The following is a 25,736-nucleotide window of genomic DNA, read 5'->3' as shown; positions in this document are numbered from 1 at the left end:
CCGAATATTATTTCATTCTGTTTTAAAAATTAAATGGCATTCGAAGCTCTGCTCTTCTCTTTCTACTTCTTACCTACAACTTCTTCTATCGCTGCAGGTTATATGGACTAGCGCGATGGCCAGTGCTGTCCAGGTTAAACGCGCCGGCAGAGCTGTTGTCCCGTATAATCACTTTGTCCGTGTGCGCATAGCGCACAGCATAAGACGTATCCTTATTATAGTACTTGACTGTACTCGAGGTAGCTTGGTTTCCTCTCCACATTAAACGAAGTGCAATGAGCTTCCTGGAAACGCGGAAGAATACATAGCGTAATCTTTGCATAAAATTTATTCTTACGATGAAAACGATACAGGATCTCAGATCATGTTTTCATTTATGCTAGCAATACAAAATTGTATTTACGGAAAGTTTCTGTAATTAGTACTGAAACGGAAATGAGAGCGCAATAGGTCCTATTATTCTTCTTTTAAACACTGGTAAGCGTGGGGAAATATGATGTGTGGTAAGAGAAATGTAGTGAGCACAGGACAATCAGCCTCATTTCATATGCAGCCAAAGTGATGTTAAGAATAATTAATAAAAGACTTGAAAAAGTAATGGAGGAATCTTGGCGAGGAGCAGTTTAGCTTTAGACGGAATACGGGCACCAGAGATGCAATAGGCCTCCTATGAATCTTGGGAGAAGGGTTTATTGAAAAAGGAAGAGACCTATATATGCGCTCTATCGATCTAGAAAAGGCATTTGACAATGTGGTTTGGGACAAGCTGGCGACTATAATGAGGGAAAAGAGAGTGGACTGGAAAACCAGAAGACTTGTAAACTCATTATATCTTAATCAAAAAGCCTCAGTTAAAGTGGGAGGAGAAAGTACAAACTGGATCGGACTAGAAAAAGGTGTAAGACAAGGATGCTGTCTATTACTTACTCTTTTCAACAACTGCTTGGAAAATATGGTGGGCCAATGCTCAGTAAATGACAAAGGAGTAGAAGTTGTAGGAAGAAGAGTAGGCTGTTTGAGGTTTGCTGATGGCATGGTCCTTCTAGCCACAGGGGAAAAAGAATTACAGGATTTGGTGGACACCATTGAAGCTAACGGAAAAAATTATGGAATGAAAATTAACAAATGGTTCAAATGGCTCTGAGCACTGTGGGACTTAACATCTGTGGTCATCAGTCCCCTAGAACTTAGAACTACTTAAACCTAACTAACCTAAGGACATCACACACATCCATGCTCGAGGCAGGATTCGAACCTGCGACCGTAGCGGTCACTCGGTTCCAGACTGAAGCGCCTAGAACCGCACGGCCACACCGGACGGCGAAAATTAACACAAAAAAACAAAAGTATTGGCACTATGAGAACATGAAATAAAAATTATGCTAGACGAAGAAATACTAGAACAGGTACAAAATTTTAAGTATCTTGGAAGCAGGATAGACACCAACTGGAAGTGCGCCACAAATATTAAAACAAGGATAGCAATGGCAAAAGAGAGATTTTATAAGAAAAGGAGAATTTTCTGCAACGTTCTGGACAGAGAACTCAGGAAGAGACTCATAAAATGTCTTGTATGGGGTGTTCCTCTATATGGCGCTGAAACATGGACTTTGAGGAAGAAAGACAAAGACTCGAGGCTTTTGAGATGCGGACGTGGCGGAGGATGGAAAGAATACGTTGGATGGACAGAGTAAACAATGAAGAGGAACGGAGAAGAGTGGCAGAGAAAAGACAGTTACTACATGTAATAAAAAGAAGAGAAAGAAATTGGTTGGGCATTTATTAAGAAAGAATGACGGACTGAAAAGAAATTGGAATGGGCATTTATTAAGAAAGAATGACGGACTGGTAAAAACAGCTTTAGAAGGTTATGTAGAAGGGAAAAGGAAGCGAGGAAGGAAGAGATTCCAGATACTGGATGACATGATGGACGGTACAACATACAGCAGCCTTAAGAAGGAAGCAATGGATCGCAGAAAATGGAGAGGCAAAGGACCTGCAAATATAGCAGAAAACTGATGATAATGATGGTAAGAGAAAACAGTGAGTGCTCAAACGAAAATATGTCCTTAAAAATGGAATAGTAACAACCGTTGTACTCGCATTTTTGTGTCAGTATCTACTAGCGGCCAGGCTTCAGGCGGGTAGCAGTAAGTATGTGTAGCTAGACGTCTCCTCCGGCGTATCGGTACTTTTGTTTACTGGCCACTGCGTAGAGCTACGATTAAAATTCAGAGAACATCAGGTAACGAAATATGGACTCCAAATTCGAGTACAAATTAAACGATTTGAGCAGCACGTGCTGGGAGAGGTCTCAGGAGGCAGGACTTAATCGATAAACATCATAGTTTAGCCAATTTGCACGAAATACAGGGGGTGTCAAAAAGGAGTTTACAACTGCTTTGGAGTGATACATAAGTTTATTCAGATAACTTAAATAATGGTAGGTATGTCATTTCGTAGCAGACTGCTATACCAGAGAGCTTCGCAAAAGCGATCGGCAACCATTCGGGCACCTCTGGCATGCGTGCAGCCTACACGGCCCCTGCACGCCTTAGCGTCGCAAACTCGCCCTGTCGCAGTAACGAGCGGACACCAGGCGACGCTTCAAGAGTTAGCAGAGGCCGCCACTTCCAAGGGACCTACTCGCGTCCGCCACACACGTAACCATAAAACAGGGCCGCGAGTATTCCGCTGCCAGCCGCTATAAAGGTCGACGCCAGAGCAGCGCAGGCCGACTTTTTCCTTGTGTTTGACTCTTGCGATTTGCGACTAATTGCCAGCTATGTTCTTTTAACTTTATGTCGACTTTTTAACTGTCTCCCCCTGTGCATGACACCGCATTGGTGTATATTTTAACCCCCATCATCTCCATTTGCTGTGTTTTGTTGTCCCCCCTTTATCACCTCTTTTTTTTTTTAGCATCCCCCTTTCATGTATGTTGTACAACCGTTTGGCTGAAGAACGGTGGATTGTGCCGCTGCCAGCCCTCCCCTGCACATGGGGCAGGAGAATGACATTACAATAATAAAAAAAGGCACATGTCAGTTCTTCCACCAGCATCGAGAGTCCCTCCTAGCCTCCGGGCGGCTGCTATTCACCCCCACCCTCCAATCGTTTTAGGACGCTCTGGAAGCCCATCATAGCCACCGACGCCTCTATATTCAACATTAATCGTTGATTTCCTTGGTGAAATTAGCTGTACCCTGGGTAGAGTGACTGCTCTGTTCCTATGCTGGTGTTATTCAAGGCAGCTTCATCGGACTTAGAATATTTTCCATACAGGTGTATTTGCCTATGAAGATCCTACTTGTGTTACTCTGGAATCGCCATACTGTCAAGTCTTCATACCCATGAGACACTGTAACTGCGATTTTGTTATCGCTGTCAAAGCAGGCGTTTCTATCCTTGGTCAATAAATTTCGTAAACTCTCATCAATGTGTCGGTATGAGCGACACATCGGAAACAACATCAAGTTTGGCTCTGATCACTATGGGACTTAACATCTGTGGTCATCAGTCCCCTAGAACTTAGAACTACCTTAACCTAACTAACCTAAGGACATCACACATATCCATGCCCGAGGCAGGATTCGAACCTGCGACCGTAGCGGTCACGCAGTTCCAGACTGAAGCGCCTAGAACCGCATGGTCACACCGGCCGGCAACATCAAGTTTGATTCACATAGTGCAATAGTACCCGATTCCGCCACCATGAGCGCCAGCTTAGTGCACAGTGAAAATAGTAACTTTCATTGGTGCGGAGCGCGCTCGCTGTGTGTTTTGGTTTCATGAAACGAACTCTGCAACACAGACAGATGGAGCTAACCGAGATGGGATGGTTCACTACCACCAAGACGGTGCACCACGTCATTTCCTCATGGAAGTTGAGGTTTCTTTCGCTTCCCAAGTCGGTGGAGTGGCCATGAATGACCAATCGCATGGCCACATCGTTCCCCAGGCTTGTCAGCACTGTATTTCTGTCTCTGGGGTTTCATAAAAGGCCGTGTGTATGTTCCTCCCCTGCCAAACAATTCATCCGACCTGAAAAATCGAATCGACGCTGGTGGTCCACAAGGTATGCCCGTTCTGTTGCTGGGAAGAAATTCATTCCCGGTGGGATGTCTGCCGCATGACAAATGGTAGTCACATCTAACCAAAATGACACTTGATACCTTCATGTGAAACTTGAGGTTGTTCGCTACAGAACGACACACCTATCGATTCTATAAGCTCCCTGAATACATTTCTATATAATTACGTAGTCCTTTTTGACTCACCCTGCATTTATAAATTACATTCACAGACCTTTCTGTGAATCAGTCTGTCTATTAGTGAAAACCACATCAAAATTATTACAGTAGTGCCTGAGATTATCCGTCACACACAGATAGAAAACGATTTCGACCAAGTGACCACCTTCACGTCCTGATTGGCATCACATAAGGTTAAATGAAGGTTCCTCAGCATTGATCAATTATGTATTTGATGCCAAGGAACCTTCCTCTAACCTGATATGAGGTCATTCTGTGACATGAAGTTGGTCGTTTGAATCAAACTGGTTGACTGCGAGTAGACTGTCACTACAGCAGGCAGCTTTAGGTGACCGTACTTTTTTTTAAATCTAGCAAGAATTGTGGTGCAGCAAAATCCAAGAACTTTAGACATTATCGACAACGGCTACGAAAATCAATGCTTTTTAATTCTTTACGTGATTGTGTATGTTCGGTACGAAACCAGATTGAGTTCTGTATAAAATCTAAGACTCAAATCAGTAATTAAAAATCCAATATGACTACACGAGGAATCGAATTCTCTACTTCGATCTTCCTAAATCAAAACTCCGGCGTGTGCGCTAATGTGGCTACACTGTTCTACAGTTGCTCCAAGCAATGAAGACGCTTGTCAACCATATGATTACAGTGTTTTGAGGCACCCTTTCTGCTGCAAATAAATGCATTTCAAGAAACAGCTCCACATACTGACACCAAAAAGAGTAGACTCGGTGGTTGACAGGCAACATGTTGTTCTCCGAACCTGAATGCAGAGTTTTTAGTCAAATATTGTGCATCGAGGGAGACAGTGGCCATATGAGCGTGTTTCACTAAGTATACATGTTAGAAATGAAGGTCCAGTTTTTTATTCTCTCAGAATTGGCATATAAACATCGTAAACAACTTATTTTTTAGTACTTGTTAGAACAACTTAATGTATATAAATGAAAAGCGCAAGTGGATGTTATACATTACTAATTTATGTAATTAACCTGTTTTTGGCATAAGAGACCTTCATCAGACCATAACTGACTGCCACCATACAAGAGGATACAGTATTGGGAACAACTTTGAAAAATATCTCATATGGGACTCAGGGTAGCACGATTTTATTTTACTCAGATTGTCCTCCTTCTCTTCTATCTCATCCTTCAACACACTCACTGTTTTTTTAAATGTTTTGCCGTAATGCTCACATTTATTTACATATTAACGTTAATACTTTTATTTGTGTTGTTATTGCACTGTTAAAGTTGTCACCGGCCGCTGTGGCCGAGCGATTCTAGGCGCTTGAGCCCGGAACCGCGCTGCTGCTGCGGTCGCAAGTTCGAATCCTGCCTCGGGCATAGATGTGCGTGATGCCCTTAGGTTAGTTAGGTTTAAGTAGTTCTAAGTTAGGGGACTGATGACCTCAGATGTTAAGTCCCATAGTGCTTACAGCCGTTTGAACCATTTTTAAAGTTGTCATTTACTCTTGTTTTTTTGCTTGCCACCGTCTGTTTGTAATATATTTCCAAAGTTGTTCAGCAGTAATACACCCTCTTTGGTGACAATAGTCAGTTATTGTTTGATGGTAGCCTAGTAAGACAAAAACCCGTTAACTAAATAAATTAATACTGTACGGCACTCTCATTTTTATGCTTCTGCCAACAGCATGGTACTTGTTTTAAAAAATCCTTTAAAAATCTGGTATTTTCAATCTTTCTAAAACACACCTCTCCATTTGTGTGAAACTTTTTATCGGGGAACCATTTGTTCATCTGTGGGAACTAGATTATGGAAGAGTTCAGAAGGTATTCATAATACAATTTGTGGAGTCTTGTGACAAAACTTCAGATGAATGTAATCGGCCATTGTAGCGATGAGGCAGTACTTCCTCTTTCGTCAAATGACTCATAGCCTGAAATTGTTCCCAAAGCACTCCGACATATCATTCGATTTTACACAGAGTACGCGAAGGAACTTGCCCCCCTTCTTGCAGCGGTGTACCGTAAGTCTCTAGTAGAGCGTAGCGTTCCAAAGGATTGGAAAAGGGCACAGGTCATCCCCGTTTTCAAGAAGGGACGTCGAACAGATGTGCAGAACCATAGACCGATATCTCTAACGTCTATCAGTTGTAGAATTTTGGAAAACGTATTATGTTCGAGTATAATGACTTTTCTGGAGGCTAGAAATCTACTCTGTAGGAATCAGCATGGGTTTCGAAAAAGACGATCGTGTGAAAACGAGCTCGCGCTATTAGTCCACGAGACTCAGAGAGCCATAGACACGGGTTCACAGGTAGATGCCGTTTATCTTGACTTCCGCAAGGCGTTTGATACAGTTCCCCATAGTCGTTTAATGAACAAAGGAACAGCATATGGACTATCAGACCAATTGTGTGATTGGATTGAAGAGTTCCTAGATAAATGAACGCAGCATGTCATTCTCAATGGAGAGAAGTCTTCCAAAGTAGAAGTTATTTCAGGTGTGCCGCAGGGGAGTGTCGTAGGACCGTTGCTATTTACAATATACATGAATGACCTTGTGGATGACATGGGAAGTTTACTGAGGCTTTTTGCGGATGATGCTGTGGTGTATCGAGAGGTTGTAACAATGGAAAATTGTACTGAAATGCAGGAGGATCTGCAGCGAATTGACGCATGGTGCAGGGAATGGCAATTGAATCTCAATGTAGACAAGTGTAATGTGCTGCGAATACATAGAAAGAAAGATCCCTTATCATTTAGCTACAATATAGGAGGTGAGCAACTGGAAGCAGTTAATTCCATAAATTATCTGGAAGTACGCATTAGGAGTGATTTAAAATGGAATGAGCATATAAAATTAATCGTCGGTAAAGCAGATGCCAGACTGAGATTCATTGGAAGAATCCTAAGGAAATGCAGTGCGGAAACAAAGGAAGTAGGTTACAGTACACTTGTTCGCCCACTGCTTGAATACTGCTCACCGGTGTAGGATCCGTACCAGATAGGGTTGATAGAAGAGATAGAGAAGATCCAACGAAGAGCAGCGCGCTTCGTTACAGGATCATTCAGTAATCGCGAAAGCGTTACGGAGATGATAGACCGTGTCTCTTGACTTCCGAAGAGACCATGAAGATAAAACCAGAGAGATTACAGCCCACACAGAGGCATACCGACAATCTTTTTTTCCACGAACAATACGAGACAGGAATAGAAGGGAGAACCGATAGAGGTACTGAAGGTACCCTCCGCCACACACCGTCAGGTGGCTTGCGGATTATGGATGTAGATGTAGATGTAATATTGCCCTGTGATTTTTTCTTCGTTCTAAGAAATATTCCTAAAAACTGTAACTTTGCCAGCCATGCAGCTGTCTTCACCTTCTTTGGAGCAGATTCAACAGAAGCAGTCCTGTGTTTGAGTGTTGCTCGTTTTCTTGGGTGTAATGACGAATGTAGATCTCATTTACACTTAACTCGATTGAAGAAATCCTTCAAATAATGCTTAAATTGCTCCAAACACGGCTGCCAAGTAAAAGCAACGTCTACAACCACACCAGCAATTGCAGCATCCGCTGGAGCCACAATTTTTTCATCGCCAACCTAGCATCTGAAACATTAATTTCCGCTCACGTTGAGATACCTGTGGCCTCCGTTACTTTGGGCAATTTCGGTTAAAAATTTGCAAGAATTATGTGTGGACTTTTTCAGTGATTTCTTTAGTAATCATATCTGCCAGTCACCTTGGGCCATCCTCTTAAAAGACAGACGTCCGACCACATTTAAATTCCGTGAAAGAATATCTCATTTTTGTCATTGACTGAGAAGGGTCAAAGGGTCGCCATAAGCAACATCCAACTTCACTTTTATCGAGTCACAAATTTTCTTATCTGAAGTAAAAAGCAACTCACTGAAGGGTACTATTTGTTTCCATCTCGATGGAAACCTCATAGGACAACGTAACAGTATTTCCTGCCAATCCATATTTACCACTGAATGAGTGTCACTTTCCGTAAATCATCATCTAACAGATGGTGACACACAATGGTAACAACAACTTGGATTAGCAACGACATGCTTCCAGACTTAGATAACCACCCTCAGATTGCAATTCCAAGGACATCCAGGATATTTCTTTTACGCTTAATGAGCTGCCAGTACTCGCATTAACATTTTAGTTTATTTGTGTCAAACATTCTGTGAATCAGTCGCATTTTAGCTAAGATATCTCGTAAACTCATTGCTTTTAAACTAAATAACCATTTCATACCATGCTGTACACATTAGGAAATTTAGAAATACAATATATGTGTACTAACTTTTGTGAGGGGAAGCCGTAAAATTGTAACTATCACTGGAAAAAATTAAGCTGTGTAATTAATAGTTTAAACAGGGGCAAGTTCAGGATGGAATAACAGTAGTATGGAGATATAGATTGCTAATCACTAGATGAAAGTGTCGAGTTGCAGACAGCCTAATTACACTACTGGTCATTAAAATTGCTACACCAAGAAGAAATGCAGATGATAACGGGTATTCATTGGACAAATATATTATACTAGAACTGACATGTGATTACATTTTCACGCAATTTGGGTGCATAGATACTGGAAAATCAGTACCGAGAACATCCAACTCTGGCCGTAATAACGGCCTTGATACGCCAGGCCATTGAGTCAAACAGAGATTGGATGGCGTTTACAGGTACAGCTGCCCATGCATATTCAATACGATACCACAGTTCATAAAGAGTAGTGACCGGCATACTATGACGAGCGAGTTGCTCGGTCACCATTGGCCAGACGTTTTCAATTGCTGAGAGATCTGGAGAATGTGCTGGCCAGGGCAGCAGTCGAACATTTTCTGTATCCAGAAAGGCCCGTACAGGACCTGCGACATGCGGTCGTGCATTATCCTGCTGAAATGTAGGGTTTCGCTGGGATCGAATGAAGGGTAGAGCCACGGGTAGAAATATAACATCCACTGTTCGAAGTGCCGTCAATGCGAACAAGAGGTCACAGACACGTGTATCCAGTGGCACCCCATACCATCACGCCAGGTGATATACCAGTATGGCAATGAAGAATATCCGCTTCCAATGTGCGTTCACCGCGATGTCGCTAAATACGGATGCGACCATCATGATACTGTAAACAGAACTTGGATTCATCCGAAAAAATGAATTTTGCCATTCGTGCACCTAGGTTCGTCGTTGAGTTCACCATCGCAGGCGCTCCTGTGTGTGATGCAGCGCCAAGTGTAACCTCAGCCATGGTCTTCGAGCTAATAGTCCATGCTGCTGCAAACGTCGTCGAACTGTTCGTGCAGATGGTTGTTGTGCAGACGTCCCCATCTGTTGACTTAGGGATCGAGACGTGGCTACACGATCCGTTACAGCCACGCGGATAAGATGCCTGTCATCTCGACTGCTAGTGATACGATCGCGTTGGAATCCAGCACAGCGTTCCGTATTACCCTCCTGAACCCACCGATTCCATATTCTGCTAACAGTCATTGGATCTCGACCAACGCAAGCAGCAATGTCGCGATAAGATAAACCGCAATCGCGATAGGCTGCAATCCGACCTCTGTCAAAGTCGGAAACGTGATGGTACGCATTTCTCCTCCTTACACGAGGCATCACAACAACGTTTCACCAGGCAACACCGGTCAACTGCTGTTTGTGTATGATAAATCGTTTGGAAACTTTCCTCATGTCAGCACGTTCTAGGTGTCGCCACCGGCGCCAACCTTGTGTGAATGCTCTGAAAAGCTAATCATTTTCATATTACAGCATCTTCTTCCTGTCGGTTAAATTTCGCGTCTGTAGCACGCCATCTTCGTGGTGTAGCAATTTTAATGGCCAATAGTGTATCTTCCCTCGGTTCTTGAAGTGCACGTTGAAGGTCCGAGTAGTGTGTCTCCCTGCACCCGGTCGCCAGTTTCTCCTTCTCCAGGTAGCCTGTGTCAGTGTACTGATGTGGAGAGCACGTTCCAGGCACTGCTCGGACGGCGCCCTGCTGGACAGCCAGGAGCCGCTTTACGCCGAGGTGGAGCGCCGTGCTCAGCCCGCCGCCAGCGCCGCCGCCAAGTTCTCCGGTAAGTGCTCGCCTCGCCAACCGGTTCTCCACTGTACTCTTACGTAGTAACACCGCACTGTCTGTTATTGGCAGTCACATAATTAAGTTTTGTGTATGAACACGGTTGCTCTTCCTATTATAACTGAAGCGCCAAAGAAACTGGCATAGACATGTTAATTCAAGTACAGAGATATGCAAACAGGTGTAGTAGTTTCTTTGACTCTTCAGTGTATTAGTTTATTCGCCCAGATCACATAAAAATATACTATGATTACTAGTTTCAGCAAAATTAAATCACCATCTTCTGGTCATTTGCATAGGGGAGAGAAAAAAATTATACAGGGCAATCCATTTCGTCGACTGCTCATACCAATTGCTTGCAGCTCTGATGTAAATGAAGGACCAATTACGGAAAATTCTAATGTCAAACCAATATAAAATGCATACAAATTCAAAGTAAACATACATTATAGAGACGACGTTCCATAGTACCGTCTATTGCCATACGGTAAGAGAATAGTATAAAATACATATGACGTTTATAAAAAAAGTAATGACCATAACACTGATTTTTTTACGTATATATTTGAAAAGCGACGTGTATGAGACTAAAAAATATAAAATTTCGTTACATTTTGTTTCAAAGGGATAATCGTACGTTGTAAAAGACTGCTGCCATCTTATGGCACCTGAAAACACGATGTATTGCATTGATTGCCTCAGAAGTTTCTATCACATGTCAACAAGGACACAACATGAAATGATTTTATACACGTCTTATCCATTTTATTTGTGACTATTGTGCAGCGTTCACATAGCTATTCTCTTACTGTATGACGAATTACGATACTATGGAATTTTGTTTCTATAAGGTATTCCTACTTTGAATTTGTATGCATTTTATGTTGGTTTGACATTAGAATTTTCGATAATTGTTCCTTTAAGTACATTGCAGTTGTGCCCAGTTAGTGTAAACAGTTCTTATATATAGTGCCAGTCTTTTCAAAGAGTAATTTTGAACCTAGAAGTAGTTATATTGTGGAGTTATTTTTGTTGCACGTGGGCTCGAATCAGTTGAGAATGAATAATTGTAATATTTATGTAGAAGCTGCTGATTGCCTAGTTTCTTATGTATCCCAAACTTATAGAGGAAAAGGATTTAAACATATCTGCAACATAAGACCAGACTTCATTTACGTGTGCGGTTTTAAAAGTATAAAAATAGTATACGAATTATAAACAAAATATTCTACACATTCATTCTAACACTAATTTAACACAGTGCTTATTTCTGTGAATTTTTTTTTCTTTCCCCTCGATATCCACATGAGTAAATAAAACACTTGTGTTACCCCTGTCTTAACATAACTCAGTTCCGGACATAAATAGTTTTTTGCTGTGCATTTCGCATTTCTGACATAACTTGCGGCGGCCACTTCCAACACTCCCCCACGTTACATATTAACAGCTTTCGGGAAGTCGCCTGCCGCATCCGTGTGCCACATATAAGCGAGCAGTAGCAGCAGCCGACGTGGCAACACTGTGGTAGCAAGTTACAGACGTCAGTTATCAACTAATTTTAATTGGACTATAGTCAATGCGCCCATGTGTGCAACAGAGGGCACTAGTGCCACCTTACACGTAGGGGGGGGGGGGGGGGGGGGAAGTTACCAACATTTTCGCACATATCCAAATATCTTGGGAATGACTGAGCCCCTGTTACGCAGCACAACCACACAAACTATAAAATCGTTGAAACCAAACATACCAGACGCAAGACCATATAACAAAGAGCCCAGAATCAACAACGAAGCAGTCGAACAACTACGGCATAACGTAGCTGAAGTAATCCATGTTTCTGAAATAAAATCCTTTCAGAAGTGTATGAAGTTTTACAGCAACACGACCGGTTTCATGATGTCAAATCACACATTCAGGTGTACATTTGTCTTTAAACATTTAAGCTCTGACACAAGAAGTAAAATCATATCTGCAACAGGCAGGACGCCATAGTTCAAATTGACCGGTTGAGAAAGTGACTTTAAAGGCCCGTTCACTTCATACCAGGAAGAGACGGACCGCAACCTTCCAAATGTCTCTGTGCAGTGCCACACAGCTAGTCGACGTGCAAGACTGAAATCATGCAGAGTCTAAAGCTATACCCCCAATACAGCCGTAACAGTCAGGTGGAGTTAAGACATTACAATATATTGTCGGATTCTGATTGCCTTTCAAGGATGTAATGCCGTAGTTGTTCGACTGCTTCGTTGTTGATTCTGGGCTCCTTGTTATATGGTCTTGCGTCTGGTATGTTTGGTTTCAACGATTTTTATGCTGAAGTTATTTTATAGTTTGTGTGGTTGTGCTGCGTAACAGGGGCTCAGTCATTCCCAAGATATTTGGATATGTGCGAAAATGTTGGTAACTTCCCCCCCCCCCCCCCCCTACGTGTAAGGTGGCACTAGTGCTCTCTGTTGCACACATGGGCGCATTGACTATAGTCCAATTAAAATTAGTTGATAACTGACGTCTGTAACTTGCTACCACAGTGTTGCCACGTCGGCTGCTGCTACTGCTCGCTTATATGTGGCACACGGATGCGGCAGGCGACTTCCCGAAAGCTGTTAATATGTAACGCGGGGGAGTGTTGGAAGTGGCCGCCGCAAGTTATGTCAGAAATGCGAAATGCTCTGTAGACTGCTGATTTTAAATGATCAGCGACTGAACTGCAGCGGGTGACGCGTTTGTAGCCCTGAATTTCAACTCATGTCATAAGCTGACCACAGCCTCGTGGAATGCAACGTATCCGAAAAAAACAGCGATCAACAATCTGCGGCAGAACTAAAATCACGATCGTTTTGTTGACAGCGATTAAAGCTAAGGCCGGTATTACACTATCAAATTTCTTTGTCAAAAATTGGATCAAAGATGTGATCAAATATTCCGTCAAATATATTTGACAAAGATCTTTGACGTAGCGCTAGAAGGGGTATTACACTGTCATCATATTTTTCGTCAAAGTTCAAGATGGCTGACAACAACTCGTTATTAACCGCAGCAATTGCATGAACCACAATTGCACTGTGTGCACATGCGGAAGAGAAGCGGGGGGAAAAAATGAAACATACCTGGGTGAAGCCGTGGGTTTTACGACGACACGATAAAAGAATTCAACAAAACTTGTTACGTGAGCGTATAGTGGAGGACGTCAAGTCATACATCAGTTACTTAAGAATGGATGAGCATACATTTCTGTATGTGCTCAGTGAAGTGTATCCTCATATCACAAAGCACAATATTCACTTAAGAACTGCTACATCTGCAGAAGACATGCTCATTGTAACACTCCGATTCCTTGCTACAGGAGAGGGTTAGGTTAGGTTAGGTCAGCTCAGGTCTCCAATCTTCGTAATCTATTTTTGTATTCAGCGTGCCTCACGTTGTAAAGCGCCTCATCAGCTTCATACATCTCTATTAATGTTGTAGTTGTCGGCAAACACCAATTGTATTTACCCGCAATGTTTATAAAAACACTACAGACGACAGAATGCAGCGATGCTAGCGTTCCATGTGGTAACATGTCACATTGCGGTGAACGGAACACAAGCGACTTCTCTGATCAAATCTACAGCGAGGCCCTAGATTTGATCAAATATTGGACGACATTTGACAATGTTCCCTATTACACCATCAAATATCTTTGACAAAGATATTGGACAAAGAAATTTGAGAGTGTAATAGCGGCCTAACCTCCATGAGCAAACTCAAAACAGAAAAAAAAATCAGTTTCAGCTCTAAAAGCAAACTGTAATTTCTCGCTATCACTGCTGCTGGGTGGGGGTTTTTCTCTGCCCGGGGACTGGGTGTTTGTGTTGTCCTCATCATTTCATCATCATCATCATTCGTGACAGTGGTTAGATTGGAATGTGAAAAAATTGGACTGTGTGAAAATTGGGACTTTGTACGGGCGCTGATGACCGCGCAGTTGAGCGCTTCACAAACCAAACATCATCATCATCATCATCATCATCGGTATCACTGTTTATCTGAAATTATCATAACACTGGCCACATGAGCTGCCGCGTTACCAACCGATGAACAGTCGTTGTTCGCACTTACAGATTGCATGCGACACAAGCAGATTGATAGGCAGAGAAATAAGAGCAAATAAAAAAGTCACTACGATGGTGAAAATCACGCCGCAAAAAATTAGAAATAAAAAAAGTTACATATAAACCAAGTAACTGAATAAAAATAACAATCAAATTCTTTCGATAAGATTTAGAAATAAAAAAATAATTAGTTGCATTTAACGAGATTCGAACTTAAAGAACACATTAAGTTGATAAGTTAACCGTTATGCTGCACTACAATTCTGAATTGTTATATTTATGACTGTGGCCATCCAGTCGCAACGATGAATTGCAGCCTTCAAACGTTCGGCTTCTCACAATTTCGTGCGAAGCTTATCAGATTTTGGTAGTGATGCTAACTGTATAGAGTGATTCACGAAGATACGCAAATATTTTAATATGTTATTCTCCAAGTAAAACTAAAGGGAAAAGTTCATATAAACTCAGGTCCGAGAATGTTTAGTGACGGAGTTACGGCTAATAAAAGATTTTGCCTGAAATTTAGCGACTTCGTTAATATGAAGCCATCGCAAAACTGTACGAGGTTAAAGTAAAGCACGATTTCCATTTATGTTGTTGTTATTGGTCTGATGAATCTAATAAAACATGTCCCAGACGAGTATCTGCAGTAGTTTTACAGAACATCCAGAGAAGCAAAGATTATTATGCAAGGAAATTTGTTTACTTTCCATTAAGAATGTAGAAATGTTTATTTCATTGTTGTTTCAGTCGTTTCGTAACCTTGAAACGAGTTAGTTTTCTGTATTGTTCAGTGTAAGAACATTCCATAATAACAACAATGTATTTGTGAAACCACATAGTAACTGTTGTAGTTTGTACATTATTTATGAAGTAGGGATGCTTTTCAAATTTACGGCAGTGGAATACGCCGATATGGTGTTTATTTACGGCAAATGTGATGATAATGCTACGGCTGCAGTTAATGAATATTGCGTACGGGGTTGATTCCGTGATGATGTTATAAACTGTCAAGCATGATTGAGAAGGATAAATTTTTAATTTGAGGTACGGTCCCTGTACCGGAAATGAATGAGTCGAAGGTTATACGCAAAAACCGTTCTGATACCTCTGACAGTGGAATGGATGTACCGGTACTTTTACTACTAATATTGTAGGCAGCTTTCAGAGGCGGCGGTACTGAACAAGACTAGAAAAAATGCTGAGTAAAGGTGGGCTCTAAAATGCATACCTGAGGAGCTACGAACATTTGTTCTCCTTTATTGAACAAGAGTTCATAGCTTACATCTTGGAGCCCAGGTTTACCAGACTTTTTTTTTTGCTTTGGTCCATACTAACACATCTAAAACTTGCCTAACCTACAATCTTTGCAACAACAGTGCCAGTACATGTATTTCGCCATCAAAGGTATCAGAAGGGTTTTCGCTTATAACTTTCTACTCGTTCGTGCCCCTTTCAGAAACCCTTACCTCAAATTGATACATTTGTCCATCTCCATCATCCTTGAAAGTTTGTAACATCACGCAATCACCCTGCAGGTATATAAATTTACAGCCTCCGGCGCCGGTAACTTCGACGCTCTGTAGCGTCGTAGGATGACGTTTCCGGACGTGGGTTCCTATGCAAAACTTGATCAACTACGTCCCCTCTACAGCCTCTATAAGTGTGTAACATGAATTGTGAAACACCTCGTATATTAAAAACTGTATCAAAAGAGAAATTCAGTTAAGAGAACCAATAAATTATGGTAAATAATTGCTGGGCAGTATTTACGAGGGGGCGTCAAAAAATAACCGTAATATTATTTTTTTTTTCATGTTAATGCGCCCGTCCTTGAGATTGGTGCTGGCAGTACCGGAGAGGTCTGACCTTGAGTGACGTAACACCATTCGCGTCAGTAGCCTGGCGGTACGCAGTTGAAGGGAAGCAAGGAAAGCGTACGGGCATGCTTACAGTACCCAACATGGATCTTCAAGTTCTAGCAGAACACTTCAATTAGATTTTGCATTTTTCTTGACAAAACTCCATCACAAACATTGGCAGTGTTGCAGCAAGCCATCGGGATTACACAAGTTTTCGATTGGTATGAACGATTTCGGGAGGGTAGAAATGACCTTGCAGATACTTCACACCCCGTAAGTCCCTCAACTTTGAAGGCTGAAACCAATGTCAACACTGTTGATGTCATATTGCGGGGAAGACTCATTTATCGTTAACAACGATTGCAGAGATTATGAATTTATACTACGGATCAGCTGAAGACATCGTACAAACAGTTCTAGGGTTACTTCTGCCAGTATCTCGTCTCCTACCTTCCAAACTTTAAAGAAGCTCTCCTGCGAGCTTCTGTAAAGTTTGGAAGGTAGGAGACGAGATACTGGCAGAAGTAAAGCTGTGAGGACGGGGCGTGAGTCGTGCTTGGGTGGCTCAGATGCGCAGGCACCGTAACTCAGCGTGTTCGGTCAGAGTGTTTAGCTATCCTCTGTAATAAAAAACTGAGTAAACGGATCAACGAACAAGCAGAGCTAGTGTCATAGGACGTCCGCCACGAACAAAATAGAACAAAATGAGATTTTTTTGTAAAAAAAAAAAAATGATGGTAGATCACTTGCCCGCGAAAGGCAAAGGTTCCGAGTTCGAGTCTCGGTCCTGCACACAATTTTAATCTGCCTCCAAGTTTCATATCAGCACACACTCCGCTGCAGAGTGAAAATCTCATTCTGGAAACAGTATGGTAGTCAAAATCGTGCTGTACTGATTCTGATAGGCCACAGTCGATATCAGTGACCGTAATCATTATCCTTTGCTGCATCTCTTTAAGTGACAGTGGAGGCGGGATCACACGGTCTTTGGCATAACCCTGTAAGAACAGATCACACAGAGTTAAGTCACACGACTGCATTGGCTGCTAGAGGAGAGTAGACTCACAATGGCATGCACATCCAGTCTGACACTGAGGCCATTTGACAGTGCCGTAATGACAAACAATCCAACCAGTGTGGATTCCAAGAACATCGATCACGTGAAACTCTACTTGTACTTTCCTCACATGACATATTGAAAGCATTGCATCAAAGCAGGCAGGTAGATGGAGTATTTCGTGACTTCCAAAAAGCATTTGGCTCTGTACCATTCCTATGCTTACCGTCAAAAGTTTGATTGTATGGTTATCAAGTGAAATTTGTGATTTGATTGAGGACTTTTTGGTGGAGAGAACACAGCATGTTATCTTGTATGAAGAATCATCATCAGATGTAGATGTAACTATGGGGGTGGCCCACCCGGTTAGCTGAGCGGTCTAACATACTGCTTTGGGGAGCGGTAAGGAGCGCCTGGTTCCCGGCACGAATCCGCTCGGCGGACTTAAGTCGAGGTCCGGTGAGCCGGCCTGTCTGTGGATGGTTTTACGCGGTTTTCCATCTGCCTCGGCGAATGGGGGCTGGTTCCCCTTATTCTACCTCAGCTACATTATGTCAGTGATTGCTGCACAAACAAGTTCTCCACGTATGCGTACACCACCATTACTCTACCATTCAAACATAGGGATTACACTCTTCTGGTGTGAGGTGTTCCCTGGGGGGTGGTCCAGTGGGGAGCTAAACCGCACAATAACACTGGGTTCGGTGTGGGGTGGTGGAGGGGTGAAGTGGACTGTGGTAGTCGTCGTGGGGTTGTGGACCACTGCGGCTGGGGTGGGGACGGAGCCCCTCCGTCGTTTCTAGGTCCCCAGTTAACATACAACTATGGGGGTGCCCCAGGGGAAGTGTGTTGGGACCCTTGCTGCTTGTGTAGTGTATTAATGAACTGCGAATGACACAGTTATCTATAATGAAGTACAACCTGAAAGAAGTTGCATAAATATTCAGTCAGATCTTGATAAAATTTCGAGGTGGTATGCAGATTGGCAGCTTGCCTTTAATGTTCAGAAATGGAAAACTGTTCACTTTACAGGTAAAAAAATGTAGTCTCCTATGACTGTAATATCAATGAGACACTGTTGGAATCGGCCAACTCATACAAAACCAGGGTGTAATACTTTTTAAGGATATGAGATGGATGATCACATAGGTTCAGTTGTGGGTAAAGCAGGTGGAAGACTTCCCTTTTCTGGTAGAACACTGAGGAAGTGGACTCAGTCTACAAAGGAGGTTGCTTACAAATCACTTGTGTGATCCATTCTAGAATATTGCTTAAGTATGTGGGACCTGTACCAAATAGGACTAACAGGGGATGTTGAATGTATACAGAGAAGGGCAGCACAAATGGCCACAGGTTTGTTTAGACCTGTGGGAAAGTGTTACAGAGATGCTAAAGAAACTGAACTGGCAGGCTCTTGAAGACAGATGTAAACTATTCCTAGAAACTACACTAACAAACTTTCAAGAACTGGCTTCAAATGGCGATTCTGCAAATATTCGAGGGTTGAATGAAAAGTAACGCCTCCACCTTTGTTAATTGGGTTTGGATGGGAATATTTTAATAAATGAAATGCAGAAATAATCCTTAGAATGTGATCTTTAATTACCAATATTTAATTTTCCACATAATCAACAGCCAAGTGGATACAATTCTGCCAACAATGGACAAGTTCCCTGAAGCCGTCACGGAAGAAGTCGACACTCTGTTTCCGCAACCACAGTCTGACAGTCCTCTCAACGTCTTCATCAGAACATAATGATGTCCCCGCAGATCATCTTTCTTTATCGGGAACAGATGGAAGTCAGAGGGTGCTAAATCTGGACTGTATGGAGGATGCTGTACGGTGGTGAGATTCAGTCTCTGAAGTTCTGCTGTGGTGGCACAGATATCCCGATAGCCAAGCAAAGCAATAATGTAACCCACACATTCTTGTAAAATGCCGATTGTGCTTGCAGTTTCTCTCTGAGTGATATGACGATTGTCCTGAATCAGTCTGTCAACATTTTGGTTGTGAAACTCGGTAGTTACTGTCACAGGACGTTCAAGTCTTTGTTTGTCACACAGGTCAGATGTTCCCACCTCAACATCTTTAAACTTACTTGCCCAATGACACACAGTACTCACATCAACGCAATCACCATAAACTGCTTTCATTCTGTGTCTGATGAATCTCCTTTGGGGTGGCACCTTCTGCTGTCAAGAATTCAATGACTGCACATTGCTTAAATCGCATTGACTGACCGTCTGCACAGGGTTCCATACTTCAAACTGTAATAACTCAACTGTTCGAAGCTAAGGCTTCCCACCATCTGTAGCTGTAGAGAAGAGGCTATGGAACAGGCCAGTACCTGCTGCATACCAATGCTGCCAACTGTTGAAGAGTTATGAAGGTGGAGGCATTACTTTTCAGTCAACCTTCTTACTACAACCCCCTATATATATTTCACGTAGGGATAGTGATGACAAGATTAGAATAATTATTGCGCACACAAAGACTTTCAATCAGCCCTTCTTTCCAAGCTCAATACATGAATGGAACAGGGAGAAACCCTATTAACTGGTAGAGTGTGATGTACCCTCCGCCATGAAGCTTACGGTAAATTGCAGAAAATGGATGTGGATACAAATGTCTGAAAGAAACTGTGTTGGAATGCCATCTTGTTGCAAAATGAAATCTCCACCATCTTGCTGTGACTGTGGCATAAGCCATTGCTGCTGCATGTCACATACACAAAACCAGTCACAGTTTTCTCCACAGAGAAAAATGATCAGTAAACTTTTGATGAGGACTAGGTGCAAGAGGCTTTAACTATAGACGAATCACCAATGTGTCCCACAATCTCGTGCGGATTTTCTGTGCCATGAGCATGCATAGTATGACGATTCACCTTTCCAGCACGTGAAACGTAGCTTCGTCACTGAAAATCACCTTCTGTAAAAATTCATGTCCCTCCAGTAGCCACTGCAAGTCATAGCAAAGGTTAGAATGTACGTCATAGTCCTGAACAGTTAGCACACGTGACAACTGCAGCCGTTTCAGTTTCACAGGCAGACTTTTGTGCAGAATATGCCAAACAGTTGACTGCAATATCTGCAGGTCTCTGCTCGCAGGTGTTGCCAATTTCTTTTGACTATCCCGGCTGATGTGATTTCACTGACCTGTTTTTTTTTTCATACCACATTAACAGCCAGTGACACGGAATGTGAACAGAATAGAATAGAAACTTTATTATCACATAACATGTCATATACAGTCAAATGATTGGGTCATAGGTGACTCATCAGTTAAAAGTTACTTTCTAATTGTAAGTAGATGGAATAATTTACAGTGTTTTGTAATTTTAAGTACCACAAAATGATTTAATATAATCATGTTGAAAATAAAATAAAATTAAGAATAAGTATCTACTTAAAGTACTTTTTAGCATGAAATAGAATAAAATTAAACATCAGGTATGGTTACTTGTGACAGTCAGTCATAAATTCTTCTACACTTTAATAATATTTACTTGCAAGTTACTTTTTTAACGAAGTGCAAATTCTTCCGGTTCATAATTTTTGAAATTTTCACAGATTTTATTTCCCAGCCTCATGCATCTTCTCCAGCTGTTTTAGCCTATGTGTTGGTAACTTATACTGAGATTTGTTTCTTGTTTCATAATCATGCTTAAACAGGTTATTCTCAAAATGTTGTGGGTTTTGTTTAGAAAACTCAATTGTCTCATACATTTAGAGGCCAGGAACAACTGACTTGAACAGAGGTCTGCATAATTGTCTTTTTTTCTGCACCTACCATGGCCATAATGATTTTTTTCTTTAGCCTAAAGAGTCTCTGTAAGTCTGTTTTCTCTGATCCCCAAAAAATTATGCCATATCTTATCACAGACACAAAACGTGTGTGATATACAACCTTTTTGAAAGCTGTTTCTATTATACTACTTATAACATTCATTACTGCAAGTAGTATAATAGAAGCTCCAGTCAAAAAAGTTCTGTGTCATGTGTATTTTGTGTCTCTGATTAGATATGGTATAATTTGTTGTACCATTTGTAGATAGTTTTGTGTGTTGGAGCTTTAACCTGGTATTTTGTATCAAATCATCACTGAAGCATGACAGTTGACTTACTGGTAGCAGATTTGAGGACACAAAACAAGCACATCATTCCATTGCATGCCATTTTCCAGCACGTCTCGTGGTGCTCCTTGCATCTGTGTCACAATGTCTATTATGGATCAGAACTTGGAGAGATTCTCCATCTTGATATCCACCATTTTCCTTTTATTATTGTAGTTTTCACCCAGTAGTCTTCTGATGTTGTGGAGATACTAACGACTGAACCTGTATGTACACAGGGTGATTCAGGAGGAATGTCACATAATTTGTGAGGCAATTCTGCATGTGAAAATAAACCGAAAAAGTCCTATGAACCCGTGTCCAATTTTTGATCATTATGGAACTGGAGCAGGTTGAAGACAACGCACATCTGTGACAATTTTCAATATTACTTACTGAAATGCTGTACAGGAGCTGTGGTGGACAAAGTAATGGTAGGATAGATGACTGAATTGTCCTTCAGAAGGTGTTCAAAAAGTCCCCCACCCACTCAGTGCACTTGTCAACATTTTGGAGGGTGTGTTGTGTTGGACATCGAACATCATCTCGGTGGGCCTTAATGTAGGCAACAGTGTCAACGATGCGAGTGACAAGTTCGTCACGTGTATCCACCTTTATAGTGTACACATCCCCCTTTAACCAGCCCCCCAAACAGAAGTGAAATGGGGTTAGGTTGGGTGATCTATCAGGCCAGTTAGATGCTCCATAACGGCCACCATTTATTCAGATACTGGGATACTTGTGTGGTACAGTGAATCGGTGATCCACTGTGTTGCAGGCAGATTTGCCATCGTTGCTCTAATGTCACATCTTCCAAAAGTGCAGGTAAGTCTTCTATCAGGAAATGTGTGTATGCTGTGGCTGTCATGCGACTGGCAGGAACCTAGGCCCGGTCATCAGGGCATCAGTCATAACACACCAGACATTCACTGTGAACCTAACTCGGAGTCTTGTTTCCCTAGTGTCATGTCGGTTCTCCATTCCCCACGTATGAGAACTGCATATGTTCATGATACCATTGCACGTAAATTTAGCCTCAGCTGTAAATAAAGTGTTTTGTACTACGTCTCTGTGTACAGCCAACCATTCACAAAATTGTTGTCTGCTTACTGAGTCACCTGGACACAGATGTGCACATGGAATGGGTACAAGCCTTCGGAATGTAACATATGCCACACTGGCGTTTGTGGAATATAGAGCTGAGTGCTAATGTGCCATGTACTGGTGGTGGGGCTCTGTTGTACCATTGCATTAATCACTTCCCTTTCTCAACTGACTGGACAGCCTCATGGTCTGATGTTATGTGTACACTGGGTAGTGTTCCGGATTCAAATAATGTTTAAAAAACCCTGGGAAGTAACTTGGCACAGGGGGTTAATCGATCAGGGAAACATCTCTGGTATTCTGTCACAGCCACATGGGAATTGCGATTGAGTACCCATTCTCAAACAACATGTCTGTGTATTGTGCACAGATGAACATATGCAGCACGTTGATATTCAGCAATACAATGGAATTGCTCAGTTAATTGGTATACGAGCATGATTCGCACGTGACCTCATGACTGCTCTCTGGTCCAACCCATTACTACACACTGGGTACGCTTGCAGCTGTTGCCTCAGTGTGACGTCACAGTGCCACCCTCTTTCGGAGAACCCTTCGCACCTCTCGTAGGATGGATCAGTCATCTGTCCCACCATTATTCTGTCCACTACAGTGCCTACACAGCATTTGGGTAAGTAACATTCAAACTTGTCTTCGTAGTAATTCCTGGGTGTGTGTAGTCTTCAACCCGATCCAATCCTGTAATGATCAAAATTTGGAAACATGTTTGTAGGACTTTTTTGGTTTATTATGACATGTGGAATCACCTCACATACTATGTGACATTCCCTCTGCATTGCCCTGTATGTGTTTGCTCAGGTTACCAAGAAGACAGAACAGTTTCAGTTTCTGTACTAAAATTTTGATGTCAACACAAGCGAATGCGCCAGTGTGTACGTGCATGGTGTGTGGTTTTGGGTGACGGTGGTGGTGGTACTGGTGATGGCCGTGATGGTGGTGGTGGTGGTGATGGTGGTGGTAGTGGTGGAGGTGGTGGAATGGCACTGGTGGCGTGCAGAACGTGGTACTCCGCCCTGTGCAGGTTCGGACGTGCACATGCTCGACGAGGAGTTGCAAGCGGCGGTGGAGGGTCTGGCCCTGCTGCCGTCAGTCTCGCCGCTGTGTGACACCGGAACCGGCACTGCCGACGAGGCAGTCCACGACTACGCTGAAATCTACACCCCGAGCAGGGAGCGCGCGCCCTGGCTCGACGACGGACAGGGCCGGCGCGATGTCTCACAAGGTGCGGCAGCCGAGCGGAACTCACTACAGCAGCACTAATCCACATCTCGTCACCTCATCTTCTAACATAATAATTAATTTAGAGAGATCCACTCCAGTTGTACTAATATTTACTCAAACTGTGACCAGTTTCAGGATTTTAAAATCCAGTCCTCAAGTGTGCGATATTAATGTATCTGGTAACGCATAACAAGTGGTTAGGACAGTGGCCTCCAATCACTGAATGTTCATCAAAACCTCTGGTGTGGCCCTTCACACGGTAGTTGTCGGTGTTCCTACTTTGTGGCCGCCTGGTGGCAGACAGTTTCCGCAACATACAGTGATTGGAACTCTTGCACTGACTGGCCCAACTACATGTTATGTGTTACAAAACATAATAATTTCATACACCTGAAGGTTGTATTTTAAAATCTGGAAACTTGTCACGGTTTGAACAAATATTCGTACAACTGAAGCAGCTCTCTCCAAATTAATTACCATGTCTCTCAATTGTGGTGGTCCTACATACCAAATCATCTGTTAACAATCTGCTTCTACCTGCTAAACCACGCTTCGAGAGGGCAAGTTTTACTCTTATGGCCGAAGCTGAGAGTGGGTCAATAAATAAGTCACAGCATACGATGGCTAAGCTGGTGCGATGTGTACTGGCCTCAAATGTATTTTGCTTTTCTGTTGTAACATGCAGCAATAGTGGAAGACTTTTACAGTTAAAATATTTACTGGTGTCAAACATTAATATGACTGAAACTGCCAGATCATTGTATGTGGGAAAATTTAAAGTCCACAGGAAACAAAAAACGAAGGAAAAGAAATTGACACTTGAAGTTCCACAAGTTCAGCATCTACCAGATGTTACAAGCATTAAAACTCAATAATAACATGAGGAAGTCCAGAGTGTCCATACGAGATAGGCCGTGGTAGCACAGATATCCAGGGGAGACATTTCCTAGTCTGGCCAGCTCTTGTATTTCAAGGCCTGCTTACAAATTCCCTCATCAGTATGGCAGAGTGAGATGGTGAATTTGACATAGTCCACCAGAGTGGAGCGATGTTGTATCTAGGAGTCCTGTGTCAGTGTCACCGACAAGGCAGTGTCGTAATATAGCTGGTGATGATCGGCTCAAGATTACTGCTCGAAGAGAAATAACTTCTGACTGTTCTGTGGCTGGCTACATTTCAACTGTATTAGTCCCCCAGGTGGCCAACTCGTGTGACTAGGCATCATGTGGCACAGTTACTGTCACGCAGAGTCTCTAAGCCTACAATGTCCTTGGCCTCCACCATTGGTACATCTCCGTCAGTGGCAGAAATATGTAGTTTTTGACCTGAGCCACAACTTTATCTTTGATAATGACAGAACCTGAAAAAATAAATTAAAATTTGTGCCACGGCCAGGACTTCAACCTAGATTTCCTGCTTACTAAGCAGATGTTCTAACCATTACACCGACATTACCGATGATGGTACACGTATCATTTGTCAATTCTCTGCCATTTGTTTTCATTTCTAGTCTCCAGTAGAGGACAGCTGTCCTTAAAATATGGCTCTCACTATATACGGAACAGATTTTGCAATGCGTACTGCTCTAAGAAGTACACTCCTGTAGCATAACTGGCTGTAGTCCACTAGCTATGAGACTTGGAATACTATACACTGGCTATCTTTTACCTGGCATATGCTGCCATTTTCTAGAAACACACACAGGTGATAAATTTCAAATGATGATGTGGCACTCACAATACATTTGTTGACTCACCCCCGTGCAGTATTTCGAGAAAAGCCTAAAATTCATACTGCTGTGTACTGAGAGTCAGATACATAAAGGTATAAATTGTGAAAGATGACACACTTGTGCACATTTAGTCTTTTGTGCCTGAAGAAAATGCTCAGTCTGTTTTTGAGCTGCATCTAAAAGTGATGTGGCT

General features: G+C 42.4%; 1 protein-coding gene across 1 annotated transcript in view; it reads left to right on the top strand.

Moving 5' to 3' along the window:
* The window catches only part of LOC126210156 (uncharacterized protein CG43867), a 462,670-nt gene that overhangs the window by 300,973 nt on the left and 135,961 nt on the right, over positions 1–25,736 (top strand). Inside the window, exons 6-7 of the mRNA XM_049939307.1 lie at positions 10,238–10,338; positions 23,612–23,812. Of these exons, the coding sequence (XP_049795264.1) occupies positions 10,238–10,338; positions 23,612–23,812 (302 nt within the window). The remainder of the gene's footprint in view (positions 1–10,237; positions 10,339–23,611; positions 23,813–25,736) is intronic.

Source organism: Schistocerca nitens, chromosome 10, assembly GCF_023898315.1.
Source record: "Schistocerca nitens isolate TAMUIC-IGC-003100 chromosome 10, iqSchNite1.1, whole genome shotgun sequence".
Lineage (NCBI taxonomy): Eukaryota > Metazoa > Arthropoda > Insecta > Orthoptera > Acrididae > Schistocerca > Schistocerca nitens.
This window is presented reverse-complemented; position numbering and strand designations above follow the sequence as displayed.